Source organism: Serinus canaria, chromosome 10, assembly GCF_022539315.1.
Source record: "Serinus canaria isolate serCan28SL12 chromosome 10, serCan2020, whole genome shotgun sequence".
NCBI lineage: Eukaryota > Metazoa > Chordata > Aves > Passeriformes > Fringillidae > Serinus > Serinus canaria.
In genome coordinates this window covers 730,646-746,598 of record NC_066324.1, presented here as the reverse complement: position 1 = coordinate 746,598, position 15,953 = coordinate 730,646, and the positions used below count along the sequence as shown (strand labels likewise).

The 15,953-nt window shown below is 64.3% G+C and overlaps 2 protein-coding genes across 3 annotated transcripts in view; both read right to left on the bottom strand.

Moving 5' to 3' along the window:
- The window catches only part of AP3S2 (adaptor related protein complex 3 subunit sigma 2), a 33,606-nt gene extending 17,696 nt beyond the window's left edge, over positions 1–15,910 (bottom strand). Inside the window, exons 1-7 of one of the 2 annotated variants that reach the window (XM_050978444.1) lie at positions 15,732–15,910; positions 15,363–15,454; positions 15,159–15,270; positions 14,105–14,176; positions 10,920–11,027; positions 10,528–10,652; positions 9,931–10,294 (exon numbers count right to left, since the gene is read on the bottom strand). In XM_050978444.1, coding sequence (XP_050834401.1) covers positions 10,213–10,294; positions 10,528–10,652; positions 10,920–11,027; positions 14,105–14,176; positions 15,159–15,270; positions 15,363–15,454; positions 15,732–15,800 — 660 coding nt within the window. In that variant the 5' untranslated portion in view covers positions 15,801–15,910 and the 3' untranslated portion in view covers positions 9,931–10,212. Of the gene's footprint in view, positions 1–9,930; positions 10,295–10,493; positions 10,653–10,919; positions 11,028–14,104; positions 14,177–15,158; positions 15,271–15,362; positions 15,455–15,731 lie in introns of those variants that run through there. The other variant, XM_050978445.1, reaches the window with a different exon arrangement.
- Positions 988–9,640, bottom strand: ANPEP (alanyl aminopeptidase, membrane). The gene is made up of 21 exons (XM_009090224.4): positions 9,495–9,640; positions 6,004–6,949; positions 5,617–5,762; positions 5,404–5,540; positions 5,194–5,320; positions 4,940–5,094; positions 4,754–4,867; positions 4,496–4,639; positions 4,356–4,421; positions 4,148–4,213; positions 3,813–3,985; positions 3,653–3,732; positions 3,361–3,494; positions 3,217–3,272; positions 2,952–3,099; positions 2,745–2,842; positions 2,513–2,620; positions 2,256–2,423; positions 2,008–2,148; positions 1,815–1,896; positions 988–1,313 (listed from the first exon to the last, which is right to left on the bottom strand). Exons 2-21 carry the CDS (start codon positions 6,648–6,650, stop codon positions 1,155–1,157), a joined length of 2,949 nt encoding a protein of 982 aa, XP_009088472.2. The 5' UTR covers positions 6,651–6,949; positions 9,495–9,640; the 3' UTR covers positions 988–1,154.
- Positions 15,911–15,953: the final 43 nt, after the last annotated feature.

Below are 15,953 nucleotides of genomic sequence, written 5' to 3'. Positions count from 1 at the left end.
CCCTGCACCTGGGTCCCAGCTGCCCACACATCACCAGGTACCCAAAGACCCTCCCCAGGCCAGCCCCTGTTCCTGCAGTCCCTGGGCTGGGTGGAGGATGGTCCTCGTGGGGTGGGTGGCAGGGGGTGCAAGGTGGGATGTCCCACAGCCACTCACCTCACACAGCTCTTCCCACACAGCTCAGATCCCTGGGCCCCAGCCAGGCTCATTTTCCCAGCTCCTGCCAGAGCCTGTCCTGCCCAGCTGCACCCCAGCAGCTGGGGGGCTGGAGCTGCCTGCACCCCTGGGCACAGCGCCCACACAGGCACGGTGGCATGGCAGTGGGACAGTGGCATGGCCATGGGTCAGTGGCACGGGATGGGACAGACACCAGGATCCTCCAGGTGCTCCCCTATTCTTTACTGCAGGACCTGCTGGCTGCACCCCAGCACGGGCAGGGCTGGGAGCACCCCTCAGCCTGCACCCCACACACACAGCCAGGTGCTGCCCGGGGCCAGCGGCTCGGTGCCCACTGCCAGCCCAACTCACACCCAGATGTGTCCCAGGGCTGAGGTGGCAGAGGGACTCACCACCTAGGCCGTCCCCAGCCCCAGTGACCCCCAGCTCCCACCTGCCTGGGGTCTCATCCCTTCCCGGTGCCCAAAGGCAGCTCTGACCCTGCAGGGCGCAGGGTGGCCCATGAGGGACAGTCCCTCCTACCTGTCACAGCCTGGCCCTGCCCCGAGCCTGCAGCACCTGCCCCGAGCAGCGCAGGCAGAGGGTCCTGGTGCCAGTCCCCCTGAGCAGGGCCCAGCAGGAGAGCTCACACGCAGCTGTCAGACAGAGGGGCTGGGGGCTGGCGTCAGCAAAGCCCCCAGAGCCACTTAGCACCAGGCTCCTAACAGCCGGGGGGCTCACAGCCCCGGGCCCTGCCCCGGGCCTGCAGGGCCCCTGGTGCTTCCTACCCGGTGTGTCACAGTCCCCACAGCACGGCCCCGGCCCGCAGGGTGCCCCGGGTAAGGTTTTATTTACAGCCCAGAGCGACCAGCCTGGCCTCCCCCTGCCAAGCCCCCCGAGTTCCCCGTGCCCATCATCCAGGCGCCGGCCCGTCCCTGGCACTGCGGGGGTGGAGTGGCCGAGGGTCTGTCCTGGAGGCAGGGGAGCGCAGGCGCCTGTTATCCGCTCTGGGTTTCGCTCTCAAACCAGCTCAGCACCTTGGCCCGGTTCTCCTCCACCCACTTGATGTTAGCGCGGGTCTGCTCCAGCGCCTGCTCCAGCGCCCGCGTCCCCGACCCAAACCCGATGTCCTCGTTGTCCTTCTTGAACTGCTCCAGCTGCCAGGCAGAGACAGGGCTGGAGCAGGCAGGGCAGACCCCAGCAGCTCCCAGCACCACTGGGAGCACCCCTGGGAACGCCCCTGGGAGCACTCCAGCCCCTGACAACCCCTGGGAGCACTCCAGCACCACCCCAGCTCCTCTCAGCTGCTCCCTGGCAGGACACCAACAGCCCCCAGGAGCACTCCAATATCCTCTGAGAGCCCCCAGCGCCACTCCAGCAGCCCCCAACACCACACAACATCATCCTGACAGCCCCAATAGCACCCTGAGAGCCCCCAGCATCACCCCAACAGCCTCCAGCAGCCCACGCAGCACCCCAACCGCCCCCAGGAGCACTCTGACAGCCCTTGGGCATCCCTGCCACCACCCAGCAGGCACCCAGCAGCCTGTGACAGGGACAGAAGCCTCTTGGACCCCTGGGCTCAGAAGGGGCAGGAAATCCCCTCTCAAGGGTTGCTGGCAAAGGGCAGCTCTGCCAAGGCCGGGGTCCAGCCTCACCTGTTGCAGCTCAAACTCTGAGGAGAAGCGCTGGGTCACGGCCAAAATCAGGCGGGAGAAGGAGAAGGAGCCGCCCCCATACCTGGGAGAGCAGAATTATGCTGAGCTGGGGGAAGGGGACAGGGGAAGGGACAGTGCCACCCTCAAGGGGCACAGGCAGTCAGGGGTGCCCCTGGTCCCCCGCAGTGCTCACTGGGTGAAGAGAGTCCTCCAGTTGCCACGGATGAAGTCCCAGGTCAGGGACTGCCCCACGACGTTGCTGGCAATGCTGTTGATGGTGGAGGTGGCATCCTGCCTCCGGATCTTTGTAGAGTCCAGGGTGTACTGCAGGTACCTGGAGGGGCACGGTGAGGGGGTGAGGGGCTGGCAGGGGCAGTGGACACGATGAGGGTGACGGGCTGGTGGGGACACAGCGCAGTGCCAGCCAGACACCACACGTACCGGTTGAGGATCCAGGGGTGGGGGCTGCAGGAGAGGGCTGTGCGGAGCTTGTCAGCCTCAGACACCACATGGGCCTCCTTGAACTTCTCCCAGAGGAAGTCCCAGGCCTCCTCCCCGCCCGTGGCCACCATGCTGCAGTAGATGGCTGAGCGCAGGTTCGGGGGGACCCTGTTGGGGTAAGAGCCGTCGGTGCCAGGAGCCCCTCGCCGTGCCCCATCCCCAGCACTCCCACAGCACCGGGGCTTCCCAGGACTCACGGGTTGGTGGAGCTGTTCCGCCACTCGTGCAGGTAGTTGGCAGCCAAATCCTGGCATTCGGTGACACCGTAGGAGCAGGCGGTGCTGATGGCATTGGCCTCGTTGTACCTGGGGGAGAGAGGCTGTGAGGGTGGGGTCTGGCACAGGGTACCCACCGGCCAGGGATGGCTGGAGCCAGGGCTGTGCCCCCTAGCCAGCCCAGTCAGGGAGGCCCCAGGGCCACGGCACTCACTGGACCATCAGTAAGTCGTCACTGAGAGTATCTTTCCAGTTATTGGTGATTTTCTTGTAGTACTCGAAGAGAGGGGTCACCTGCTTTTTCATGTATTTCTGGGGGCAAGAGGGAGTCAGTGCCCAGTGACACTGGCAGCTGCCCCCACACCACCGTGGGGGCAATCCTGGCCCCTCACACCCAGCACAGGGGGCTGGCACCACTCACCGACATGGCCCCAAAGACCTCGCTGCGGTCAAACATCTGCTGGAAGTACTTGAGGTTGGTGAGAGCTGCCTGCCAGGGCATGTATTCCCTCTCCTGGCCCAGGAACCGTGTCGTGTTCAGAGCCAAGGTCACGTCCACGTACTTGGCCCTGTCAGGGGTGAGGGCAGCATCACCTCCCCAGCCCCACTGGCAGTGCCCACCCCAGGGCACCCACCCCATCCAACCCCTCACCCCAGTGGCACCCAGACCACCAGGCAGAGCTCACCTGGCCAGGTTAAAGGCGTCATCAATGATCTGGGCACGGTTGATCACAGGGAAGACCTGAGAGAGCAAAGTCAGTGTCTCGGGGCAGCCTGAGCAGGGTGGTGTGAATGGAGTCCCACACCACAGCCCTGAGAGCCCCGTGTACCGCGTGGTTAGTGTCAAGCTGCTGGACGAGCTGATTCCAGTTCTCCTGGTTGTAATTGACACGGAAGTAGCCAGTGACATTGAGGTTCAGCAGGAGCCAGTCGGGGCTGTTGAGCCTGAAGTCGTTGTTGGTGTCTGCGAAGGGGACGGGAGGCTCTGCCAGAGCTGCACCCCCACCCGCCAGGGAGGGCCAGGCTCAGCCCCACCACCACTGCCTCCCCGGGAACTGCGACCAGTGCCACGGCAGTGGAGGTGGTAGCAAGACCCCCACTCACAGCCAGGACATACCATACCTGTGACTTTGGTCAGCCAGTAGTTGCTGTTCCCGTGGCCACTGCCTGTCATCCAGGTGATGGGGACGATCCAGGTGTAGCTGCGCCGTGGACAGACAGGTGGTGGGACTGGCCCTGATCCCCTGACCCCTCAGCTCCCAGCCAGCCCTGCCACACTCACTTGAAGACAGAGGGTCTGTCCACAGAAGATGTGGGGTCCAGCAGGAAATGGGCCTGGCTGACGGAGCCGCTGCGGGTGTCGACAGTGACCACAGGGAAGCCCATCTGCAGTGTCCAGCGGTCCATGATGCTGCTGATACTGTCAGGCAGTTGGACGTTGTTCTTGTCCACCGCCTGCGGGGATGGCAGCACCGCCGGTCACCAGGGCCAGGGGCACGGCCAGCGTGGGGCTTGGCCAGCGCCGCAACCCTCACCCAGCATGTGGGACCCCGTCACACCTGGCAGCCCCCCGGAGCCAGGGCCGGGGATGCTGCAGGAGCACCAGCCCCCTCCTACCTGTTGCAGATGGACCCAGAGGTCAGTGTAGATGGTGTTGCTGTAGGAGAAGGTGTGGAGGTAGGACTGTGGGAGAGCACCAGGAGAGATGGGTGAGCAAGGGCAAGTCTGGGGTGTCAGACTCCCCTAGAGCAGCCGGGAAGGTCTCTACCATGGGATGCCCACCCTGCACTGGGCTCACCGCCCCCCAGTACCAGCAGCACCTCACCTGCAGCCCCTCCTTGAAGATGTCCTCGCTAAGGAAGCTCGAGAGCATCCGCAGCACCGATGCTCCCTGCAGGGACAGCAGGTCAGAGAAGCCAGGGACACCCCAGAATCCATCCCCACCCCAGGGACCCCCGTGCACACCTTGCTGTAGGCGATGCTGTCAAAGACTTCACTGATCTGGGCTGGGGTGTTGATCTCCTCCTCGCGGAAGGAGAGCGGGTGGGAGTTGGCCAGGGCGTCGGTGGCCATCACTGCATGCAGCTCGTTCAGCACCATCAGGTCTTTCTGCAGAGAGGGCACCAGCACCCGCCTCAGCCCCGCTGTACCGCCGGGCACCGGGGCAGCCCTGGGCTGCCTGCTCCCCTGCCCGCCCCCACGCCCATCGCCCCTGGCACTCACAATGTTCCAGGTGGGCTCAGCAGAGTCGGCACCCAGGTACTCCACGTATGAGGCGAAGCCCTCGTTCAGCCACAGGTCGTTCCACCACCGCAGCGTCACCAAGTTCCCAAACCACTGCAGAGGGCACAGCACTGCCTCAGCCGCCAGCCGTCAGTCAGGGCAGCGGGTGAGGGGCGCAGCAGGTACCTGGTGTGCCAGCTCGTGGGCGATGACGGTCACCACCCGCTCCTTGTTGCCGATGGAGGAGTACACAGCATCAAAGAGCAGCGAGTTCTCCCGGTAGGTCACCAGCCCCCAGTTCTCCATCGCGCCCGCATTGAAATCGGGGAGGCCAACCTGGTCTGGGGGTGGAGGGGTCCCGTCAGTGCCCCGCTGACAGCACGCTGGGCCATCTTCCCCCCTGCAGTGGGCACCTCAGCCCAGTGCCCCGCAGCACCCACCAGACTTGGGGAGCGGGTAGGGCGTGTTGTAATGCGCCTCAAAGAAGCTGAGGATGGGGCCAGTGACATTGAGTGCGTAGGCGCCCTGGCCCTCGTCGATGGCTTTGGGGCGGCCCCAGATGCGAATCTGGAGAGGAGGGATGCAGGACTCATCAGGGGCCCAGGCTCAGCCACCCAGGCGGGCAGGGGGTGCACCCCACCCCATCCTACCAGTGTCTTCTCCGAGTTACTCTCCACGTGGGTGAACTGGCTGACAATGAAGGCCAGAAGGTACGTGGACATCCGGGGAGTGGTGTCAAACTCAGTGACATTCCAGATTTCTCCATTAATCACCTGCTGCCTGGTGTCTGTAGAGATCAGAGAATCATCCCACAGCCCTGCCAGGCCCCCAGCCCCGCAGCGGGGTGCCCCCGCCCCACTCACTTTTGGCAGGCATGTTGGAAATGGCCCCATAGCCGGAGGGGTGGATCAGTGTCACTGAGAAGTTGGCTTTCATGGCCGGCTCGTCGAAGCAGGGGAAAGCTTTGCGTGCATCAGCCGCCTGCATCTGCGTGGTGGCCACCACCTGCCTGTGAGCCAGCCCCATCAGTCCTGGGGGTCCCTGTGGAGGCTGCACCCCCCGGTCACCTTTCTGCCATCCCCACAGGGGCACCATGAGAATGCAAGCAGGGCACAGAGGCTCCACACACTTGTCCCATGGTCCTGGTGGGAGAGGAGCCCCAAAGCCAGCCCACGCCCTCCACCGCCCCTTCCCACCACCCCACTGGGCCAGCCCTGTGGCTTCCACCCTGTCCCCTGCCCTCCACCTACTTGTTGCCTGCGTCATCCGTGTATTCGCTGCGATAGAAGCCAGCCAGGTCATCGGCCAGCTCCCCAGTGAAGCTGCTGGACAGCCGGTACCGCCGGCCCTGCTGCAGGGGAGCCTCCAGCTGCACCACCAGGTACTGCGTGGGAGTCTCCAGCCAGGTGCGGGAGATGGCAGGGGCACTGCCACCATCCTCTGCCTGCAAGGTGGCATGGAAGGAGCCCTGCATGGTGTAGTTCAGGTTCTTGCTGTGGATGAGGATGAGGTTGGTGGCTTCCTCACACACAAAGACCACACTGCTGTTGCCCTTGAAGATGTACATGTTGTTGGCATCGGGCTTCAGGAAGGGCTGCAGGGACACCTGGTAGAACTCCGGCTTCAGCGTGGCTGGCAACCTCCACTGGTTCCAGGGCTCGTTGGGGGCAGGGCTGGTGCTGGTGCTGGTGCTGGTGCTGGTGCTGGTGCTGGTGCTGGTGCTGGTGCTGGTGCTGGTGCTGGTGCTGGCCGTGGTGCTGGTGCCCACATCTGATGTCCCCTTGTTCTTTTCCTGGGCATACACCACCGAGAGGGCAATGATGGTGGCCACAGCCCCCAGGCCCAGCACGATGGCCACAATGCCCACGGTCTTGCTGATGAAGAAGCCACCTGCCATGGCGGGCAGCAGGAGTGGCACTGGCAGGGACGGCGCTGGTGCAAGCACGGCTTTTAGCCTCTCGCTCACGCGAGGTTTATTAGTCCAAGTTAATGGGTGAAGGATTAAATGGCCATGGGGTTCAGGGCGGTGACAGACCCTGGGATGAGCTTTCCACCCGCCCGTACCACAGCCTGGCAGGAGCACCAACGGCTGGCACTGCTGCTGCAGGGGCAGAGCTGGCAATGGGGGGTGGCACCATCAGGGAGCGTGCAGGGGCTGTGGGCCTGGACCCCCGGCGTCCTTCCCCAGGCCTGGCCCTGCAGAAGAAGGGACAGAGCGGGTGGTCACAGCCAGCAGCCACATCCCCACCATGCTGCGGGGCCCAGCACGTGTCCCCATCAGCCAAGCGCAGATGCAGACTCAGCGTCACCCCATTCACCCTCGAGTGACAGGGTCTGAGCCACTGCCAGAGGGTCCAGGCTGCCCCGGCGTGCGGGGGGCACAGCTCACAGGCTGCCCCACCCAGGGAAAGCCGGGCAGCGTGGTGCAGCACAGGGGCCTGGCCGCGGCGGGGGAATGTGGGAGGGATGCTTGGGCGGAGCTCCCTCTGCCCACAGCCCTCTCAAAGTCCAGGGTCATGTACCTGGAGGCAGCGGGGTCAAACTCCGTCCTTGTGAGCCCAGCCCCAGTGGGCACGGTGAGGTCCCCACCCAGGGTGGGGGTGACATCCTGTCACACACTGGGAAAAAATAGGAAGTCCTGTTCTCAGGATCTAATCAATCTCTCCATAGGGAGATATGGGCAATTGTTGCTAGGAGCCACAACCAGGGGCAAAGGGCAAACCAGGATGAGTGAGTGGTGTCCTCAGGGAGTCCTTGCCCTGTCCCTGACAGCATTCAGCGGCACCTGCCAGGGCCACCGTACCTGGCACAAACCACTCTGGATGCTGCTGGTGTCCCTGGCACTCCCTGTTAGGCACAGCCATGCCCCAAGAACAGAGGTCACTGCTGGCTCTCTCAGTGCCATCCCCAGCCTGGCTCTGGCCAAAGGCTTTGGGGACAGTCCCCAACAGGCCCAAGGGTCAGAGGTGGCTGGGAGGGTGCCAGGTACTCTGCACACCCTCCAACAGGCGAACACCCTCCACCTAAGCCAACAGGCCTGCTGACCCTCCCCACAGCCCCTTGGGCACAGCACTCAGACATCCCCACTGGCTCGCCTTGGGGGGGCTGGATGGAGTTACGGGGGAGCAGCAGACACAGCACCCACACCCCGACTCCCCCACCTGCAGGACCCTGTCCCCACCTCCAGAAGACTCCTCTCTCGAGCCCAGCCAGCGGCACAGGCATCTCTGTCCCACGAGCAGCACAGATGTTGGGCATCACCCCCGTGGGCGCAGGGTCCCCTGGGGCTGTGGCCTCACACACCCCACAGGCTGACACCCCCAGAGCCCTCCACACTGCCATGCACCCCCACAGACCCCCCACGCCCCGCATTGCATAGGGCCCCATAACCCCCATGTATGTGAACCCCACTGCTGGCCGCACAGCCCGCAGCCCCCGCGCACCCCACAGCCCCTTTTCCGCTCGGTGCAGCCCAAGGCACCCCGCGGAGCCCCGCTTGGGCTGTGCCCCCCGAGCCTCCGCAGCAGCGCAGTGCCCGCTCACCTTCCTGCGCTCCGCCGGGGCCAGCGGGGTCCCGCCCGCCCTGTGCCGCTCCCTGCGCCCCGCGGGTCGCCCTGCCCGTGCTGCTGCCCGTCCGTGCTCCCGCCCGCGCCGGCTCCGCGCTCTGGGCTCCGAAGGGAGGAAAGCTTCCTGCGAAGCGCCAGGGCAGGAACCCGCAGCTCTCGCCCCCTTAACCTCGCGTCTGCGAGGCAGGGCGGGGGCACGGCCCGGGGCAGCGTGGGGGGAGAGCAGGGCCGGGAGGCAGTGCTGAGGGAGGGGAAAGGCGGCTGGGGAGGGGGCCTGGCTTTGGGAACGCGTTCCGGCGGGCAGGGCTGAGCCCGGCCGAACCGGCGCCCGCGGGTGCCACAGCCCAGCAGGAGCCATGCCCAGAGCCATGCCCGGCGCCCAGCACTGTCTCCGCACCGTGCGGGCGGCTCGGAGCTGCCAGCCGCTGTCCCCCACAGCCCTTGGCAGGCCGCACGCCCCGCTCGCTCGGGCTGGGGGCCCGCCGGCCGACCCCGCCAGCGCGGCCGCTCTGGGCACAGCGGGTCACGGCCAGCCGGGCACTCCGCTCCGCACCGCCCTCCGCCACCGCCTCGGGGCTGCAGCTCCGGGGCTGGGGTTCCCCGGGCTGGGGGCTCGGCCCGGCTCAGGCAGCCTCAGCCAAGGCTTGGGAGCAGAGAGCGGCCCCCCGGCAGAGGGGCTGCCCCGGCAGAGGGGCTGCCCCGGCAGAGGGGCTGACCCGGCAGAGGGGCTGACCCGGCAGAGGGGCTGCCCCGGCAGAGGGGCTGCCCCGGCAGAGGGGCTGCCCCGGCAGAGGGGCTGCCCCGGCAGAGGGGCTGCCCCGGCAGAGGGGCTGCCCCGGCAGAGGGGCTGCCGGCCCGGCGCGGTCTCGGGCCCGAGCCGAGCTGCAGGCCGGGCAGTGGGGCCGAGCTGTCAGCCGAGCCGCCCCGGGCGCTGCACAGGAGCGCATGTGGCCGGCCACAGCCCGCAGCGGCGGGGGATGCTGTGTCGTGGGGCCGGACACAGGCACTGCCCACGGCAGCCGAGTCCCGCACCCCCGACCTGGCGCAGAGCAGCTCGCCAGCTCCCTCGCCAACTCCCTGGCCTGAGGTGAGCCGGAGCGTTCCCTTCGGACTGTCTCTGTCCTGCCAGACTCCGCGTCCCAGCCCCAGGACATGGCCCCCGCACGACGGCTCACCTGCGCCCTTCGCCGGCACCTATGAGAGGACGAGGAGGAGGAATAGGAGGAAGCGGAGGAAGAGGCAGAGCCAGCGGAGAAGAGGACACAGCAGGTTGCCCAGCTCCTTGACCTCCAGGAGTGCTTATGTGGCCAGTGGCCAGCTGGGGAAGGGTTAAGCTGCAGGGAGGGGAAATTCCTTCCCGGCAGAGTCACCGTTTCCCTGCCAGGGGAAGTGGAGGCAGAACCCGGAGCACAGCTGGGGAGCAGAGGAGGGGCCCCTGGCCAGCCCCAAGGGCTGGTGGCCAGATGGAGCCTCGGTGGAGCCAGGGGCGTGGGGTACATGGCTGACAGAGCCCATCGGGGTCACTGTGACCCCCAGGACAAGCCCTGCTCCTCCCCGGCCTCAGAGGACCCCAGCCCCAGAGGTCCCACACACCCACAGCAGACACAGACATGGGTTCAGGGGTAGTTTATTGGGACACAGGGACACACTCCAGCAGCCCCTCCAGTCAGTTGGCCTGACCCTGCAAGCCCCCAAGTCACTCAGCTCCCATCCCTCTTGCTGCCACATCCCCACTCCAGCATGTCCTCCTCACGCTGTCCCCAGGGCACACAGCAGCTCCCAGGAGTGACCCCCACCCAGCTGGGGCCCAGCACAGAGAGCAGGAGCAGGGCAGGGGACAGCCATGGCTGGGAGGGCGGAGGGGACAACCTGCAGCTCCTGACAGAGCCATCGCTACAGGCACACTTTCACCTCTGGGAATCCCAGGAATCCCAGGAAGGCTGCTCCTTCCCCACAGCGAGGAGAGGCTGCATGTCTGCAGGGAGGGAGGGGAAGGAAGCTTCATTGCTGGGGAACCAGGGAGCAGAACTGAGCCAAGGTCCAGAGGGAGGGACCCTCCACCTCATTCTCTGAGCCCCCCACCCCGTTCTCTGAGCCCTGTCACTGCTCCCTGCCCTCGGCCACCATCGGCCCCTGTGTGCCACACGGGCAGAGCCCCGGGAGGAGCCGGGGACCCCAGCAGGCAGCCCCCCAGCACGGGCTGCTCACATGAACTGTGACAGGTTGGGCACTTTGATGTTGATGTCCCCGATGTTGATGTTGCGGGGGATCTCGGGCAGGTTGATGTTCTTCACGGCCGACACGGCGCGGGAAGGAGCCGCTGAGAGGCCTCCCTGGGGACAGAGGGACCGTGACCACTGGGCCCACCCCACAGGGTCATTATCCTTGACAAAAGAACCACTTCCACGGGCAGCTCCCTGCACTCTTGACCAGCACCACTGGGCAGGGGTGTCCCCAGCCCCATCCCGAAGGTTCTGGCAGGCAGACACTGGGATATCCTGGATACCCCCCCATGCCCACCCCAGTCCCCATGGGCCATCCCCTTCACAGCCCAGGGTCCATCAGCTCCCACGGGGCAGAGCTGCAGTGTCACTGCTCACCTCTGCCTTCTCCAGCTTGCCCTGGGCCTCCACCTGTGCCACGATCTCGTTCATGTTGGTCTCCAGCACCATCCCGCCGATCACCATCTCCTGCAGGATGTGGTGGACCTGCCAGGGAGGCATGACAGAACAGAAGGCTGAGGGCCCGCTCCTGGGAGCATGTCAGGGGCCAGCATCTCCCCAAGGGACACAAATCTTCCCCTGCCCCCTTCTGAGCTGCCTGGAGAGCAAAAGGGTGGCCAAAGGGAGCCCCAGAGCTCCACTTACCACCTGCACCCCACTGGAGATGACACCCACCCTCCGGGCCCCTGCAGCAGCCAGATGCAGCCGGCTCCACTGGCAGAGCCTGACTGTGCCACCCCCACACACGGCTGGGCCCTCCTGGGCCAGGAGCCAGGTTACAGCAGGAATGTGTCCCAGAGATGACCCCAGAGGCAGCAGGGTCCTCACGGGGCACCACGCTTCTCCCCAGAAGCTCCTTCTCCCCAGAAAGCCGGGCCAGAGCCTGGCCTCTGCCCTGTCTCTGAGGAAGGTCAGGGCTGTGACACGGGCACAGAAAAAGCACACAGCTGCCAAGGGAGTCTGCTCCTTTCCTGGCATCCCTCGAGTTCAAGGATGAACAGCCAGGCAGGGCCAGTGCAATCACACAGCCAGAACAGGAAAAGGAACATTGCTGAGTTGCAAGCCCAGAAATTGTAACCATCCCCAGGGCGGCAGCCAGGCTGTGCTGGTGGCTACAACCCCCTTCCCTCCTGCACCCGGCTCAGCTCAGCACTGCCTGCACAGTCAGCAGTTCCCAACGAGCCCCCAGCACAGATAATGGATTTATGGGGCCCAGTTATTTCCGTGAAAGAGGCTCCACAGGAGCACGGTTGGGTTATGAGATTGTTTTATGGTTTCACAGAGCCAGGCTGCACTTGTGAACACCTTGTGAATAACACCGTCAGGACAAAGCGGGGGAGAATAAAGAACAGGAGAGAACGTGCGATCCCAGCCATTGCTGAGGGAAATCCCAGCTCTGTGAGGTCACCCAGCCCGGGCTCCACACAGCTCCTGTCCCACTCCCACCGTGCCTGCAGCAGCAGCACGTGTGCAGGATCAGCAGGGCACAGAGTGGGCTCCAGGCAGATCTGGGACCCCCCACAGCCCTGGAACCCCCCTCCCATGCATGCTGAAGCAACTGGAGCAAGTGGCTCCCACAGCCTAAAAGGATATGGGAGCATCAGGAAACGTTCCTTCAAGATCTGGCTTCAGCCCAAGCTGGCTCCAAACCAGCAGGGCAGAAATCTTGAGCAAGTTTTGTTTTCCAAGCCAAAGCACAGCACTTCCTGAGCAATCTGTGTCCCCTCTGGGACCCCGCAGCTGCTGAGTGCAGCTCACGCTCCCCTCCGAGGTGGAAAGCAGGGCCAAGAGCTGGGCATGGCCCACCCTGAGTCCCCCTTGGACAGGGCATCCCTGCAGCTCTGAGGCTGGGGCTCCCAGCACCGTGGTGCCACTGGTGCCTGACCAACGTGCCCCTCCACCAGCCCATGGCAGGAATAGGACCCCAGGCCTGCCACAGCTCTGGTCCCATGGCCCTGTGCTGCAGGTAGTGCAAGGTGGAACTTCAGGCAAAAAGAAAAATTACAGAATGCAGCCAAAGTTGCACCTGAACCCCTGCCATCCCCAGCCCAGGGAGACATTCACAGCCCTGGCTGGGGAGACACTCGTGGGCATCCCAGGGGGGCAACCCGGGCCCAGCAGGACACACCAGCAGGTGCCCAGCACCCCAAACACTGTCCCTCTGCAGCCCAGCCCCGGGAAGCACAGGAACATGAGCACATCTGAGAAATAAACATGTGCCAAATATAGAAAGAGACCGGAGGACCAACTGATAATGGCCAAGAGTTGAGTCAAGGCTGGGAAGCAGCAGGAGCACGGGATGGGAAGGGCTGGGAGAGCCTGGGTGACCGAGCTGGGGTCTGCACGACCAGAAACCCCCGATTCCCATCTCCTGGAATGTTCTTCTGTCAGGAGAGGTCAGAGGCAGGGTGACCCCACTGCTGCTGGCAAAGGTGTGGTGTGCCCTGCCCAAGGGCTGCGGGCTGGCCGTGGGGCTCAGTGTTTTACAGGCAAAGCTCACGTAAAGCTGAGAGCAAGGCTGAGTGAAAACAGAGCAAAGCTCACGTAAAGCTGAGAGCAAGGCTGAGTGAAAAGCTGCTGGGTCCTGCCCATCCCACAGAGTCAGCACCCACGAGCATATCCTCCCCCAGCTGTGGGCAGAGGTGACCTGGGCAGCTGCCAACTGCCAACACTTCTCCCACAGCTGCTTGGCCCTCCTTCCTCCTTTGATAAACACTTTTGCTGACAAGAAAATCTCGTTGTGGCATTTTGGAAAGTTTGCAACAGGGCAAACAGTGAAACGAAAGCCTGACCTCAGCAGCTGTTAACACAGAGATACCGAGACCTGCTCACTCCCCCTCCCTGCCAGCTCCCCAGTTGGAATCACCAATGGAAAGGGAGCATTTTACTTTTTTTTTTTTTTTTTTAATGCTCTTTTTTTGTTGAAATGTTTTTGTCTCCAGCAAAGCAAGAGAATCTTGATCAACAGCAACGCAAGCCCAGCACCCTCAGCCAAGCCTCCCCCTGCTCCAAGCCTATTTCAGCCACCTATTCCCAGCTAACTTCAGCCTTGTGACCCAGGACATGATCAAAGAGGACGGTTCCACCCAGGATCTCCATCCAGCTCAAGAGGAAGCATTACAGGCTGTGGCTCAAACCACAGTTTACCCAGCACTTTGAATTCCAAACACTCCTATTGTTCCTTCCCTTTTCTTTTCCCGGCAGCTGCAGTAAAATGTTAACTCCCAGGAGGTGTCACGGCCTGGAGCAGAGGCAGAACGCCCCAGAGCCAGGCCAGAGGCTGCCCAGCTGCAGCAGAGCTGGCTGTGGAGCACAGATCCACCACCTGCCCATGGACACCCGGCCCCGGGGCAGCCCCAGGGCTGGGCACGGCTCCCCAGGGCTCCGAGCAGCCCAGCCCAGCCCTCGGGTCTCTCCTGGGGAGGTCACGATGTGAGTGCCTTTCAACGGTTCCCATACAGGATCTCAGTGCCCCCAGAGTGACCCCTGCCATCCCCACACTCTCCTGGCCAGCCCCAGCGAGGAAATGCAGGCTCTGGAGCAGCCCTGAGCCCAGCACCCACCTTGTCCATGTGGAAGATGAGGTCCAGTTCACAGACGTTCTCAAAGCACTTGTCCAGCGTCTCCACAAACACCTGGGCAGCAGAAACCAGGCAAGATGGTCACACCAACCCCATGGAACACTCCAGGCACGGGACAGAGTGACTGGAAAGCTGGAGAAGGACCTAGGCATGCTGGTGACCGTGGCAGAACATGGAAAAGCTGGAGAAGGACCTAGGCAGGCTGGTGACCGTGGCAGAACATGAGCCCAGGTGTGTCCAGGTGAGCGAGAGGCCAATGGCACCTGGCTTGTGTCAGCCCCAGCGCGGGCACAGGCCCAGGGCAGTGCCTGTCCCCTGTGGTGGCACTGCTGGGGCATCTCCAGCTCCGGCCCCACCTGACAAGAGAGACCTGGAGGGGCTGGAGCGTGTCCAGGGCAGGGAATGGAGCTGGGAAGGGGCTGGAGCCCCAGGAGGGCTGAGGGAGCTGGGAAAGGGCTCAGCCTGGAGAAAAGGAGGCTCAGGGGGGACCTTCTTCCCATATCCTGGTGTTTAAAGGGTGGCTACAAAGCTGGAAACTCCTGTCATACAAGGAGTCACATGGAAAGACACAATGATGGGAACAAGTTCCTCTTGGGGAGACTCCAATAAGGCTCAACAGGAAAATTTTTTCCAAAGAAATAGGTGTTGAATAATTTCCATGAGGAAGTGAGGGATTCCCCAACACTGGATATTTCTCACATGCCAGGGTGTTGGGAATTGTCTAAAGGCTAGATCAGACAATCCCTGAGATCCCTTCCAAACTGGGACTCCAGAATCCTCGGATTAATGGTTGGACTTGGTGCTCCCAAGGGAGTTTTCCACCCTAAATGATTCTATGTGTCTACTTTTAAATACATCCCTTCAGATTGCCCGCAGGTGAAGAAGCCACGTAGAAGTTCAGGGCATACGTGCAGCCCCCCTCCCCATCACGGCCCCGAGGGCTTCTCAGGCCTTTCAGAAGGGCTGGCACGGGGCTGGCACGGCCACGAAACGGCCCTGAGTGGTGCCAGGGCAGCAGGGCCCTGCAGGGACGCACCTGGATGAGGTCCAGGATGCCCAGCTCGCTCTCGGAGGAGTCCACGCAGAACACGAAGTACAGCGTGGCGTAGTGGCGGTAGATCAGCTTGTAGTCCGAGCCGCCGAACAGGCTGTGGGGACACGGGCACGGCTGAGGGGCTTGGGGACAGCCCGGCACGGGGCGGGGTGGGGACAGCCCGGCACGGCCCCTCCCGGCCGCTACCTGCCGCACTCCAGGAAGTTGCAGATGTGGTCATCGCGCTTCAGCACCAGGTGGAAGGTGTCGCGGATGATCTGCTGCTGCACCTCTTCTGCCTGCCAGGAGGAGACGGTGGGTGGGCACCCATGGCACCCGCGGCTCCGGCCGACACGCCAGTCCCGGTGCCACCCGTGCGTGACCCGGGGCATCCTGAAGGACGCCACCAGGACAGCGGCAGGTGCCGCAGCGGCCGCCCTGCTCCCGGGACACCCCCAGCCCACCGAGCCCCACGGCGCCCGCAGCCCTGACTGCTCCCGGCCCCGCACCGGGCTCAGGCACCCGCCGCCGCAGCCCAGCGGCGGTCCCGGCCCGGTGCCGGCCCCGGTGGCGCACCAAGTGCTGGTAGAAGCGGACGAGCCGCGGCTTCCCGTGGTTGTTGAACACGAGGATGGCGTTGATCATCCCGGCGGCGCGTCGGGCCGGGCCGGGCCGGGCCGGGAGCAGCACTGGCAGCAGCACCGCGGCCGCACACCCACCGCAGGAAGCCCCTCGGCCGCCCCGGAAGCGCACCGGGCTCCGGTGGGCTGAGCCCGGGGTGACCCTGCGGAGCGCCGG

What these genes read in the sequence shown, in the direction of transcription:
- ANPEP (XM_009090224.4), bottom strand. Translation starts at nt 6,650, where the DNA reads ATGGCAGGTGGCTTCTTCATCAGCAAGACCGTGGGCATTGTGGCCATC. An exon ending in GACGCCTTTAACCTGGCCAG is followed by an intron (nt 3,100 to 3,216) that starts GTGAGCTCTGCC and finishes CACCCCTGACAG; the next exon opens with GGCCAAGTACGTGGACGTGA. An exon ending in CGGAACAGCTCCACCAACCC is followed by an intron (nt 2,424 to 2,512) that starts GTGAGTCCTGGG and finishes TTACCCCAACAG; the next exon opens with GGTCCCCCCGAACCTGCGCT.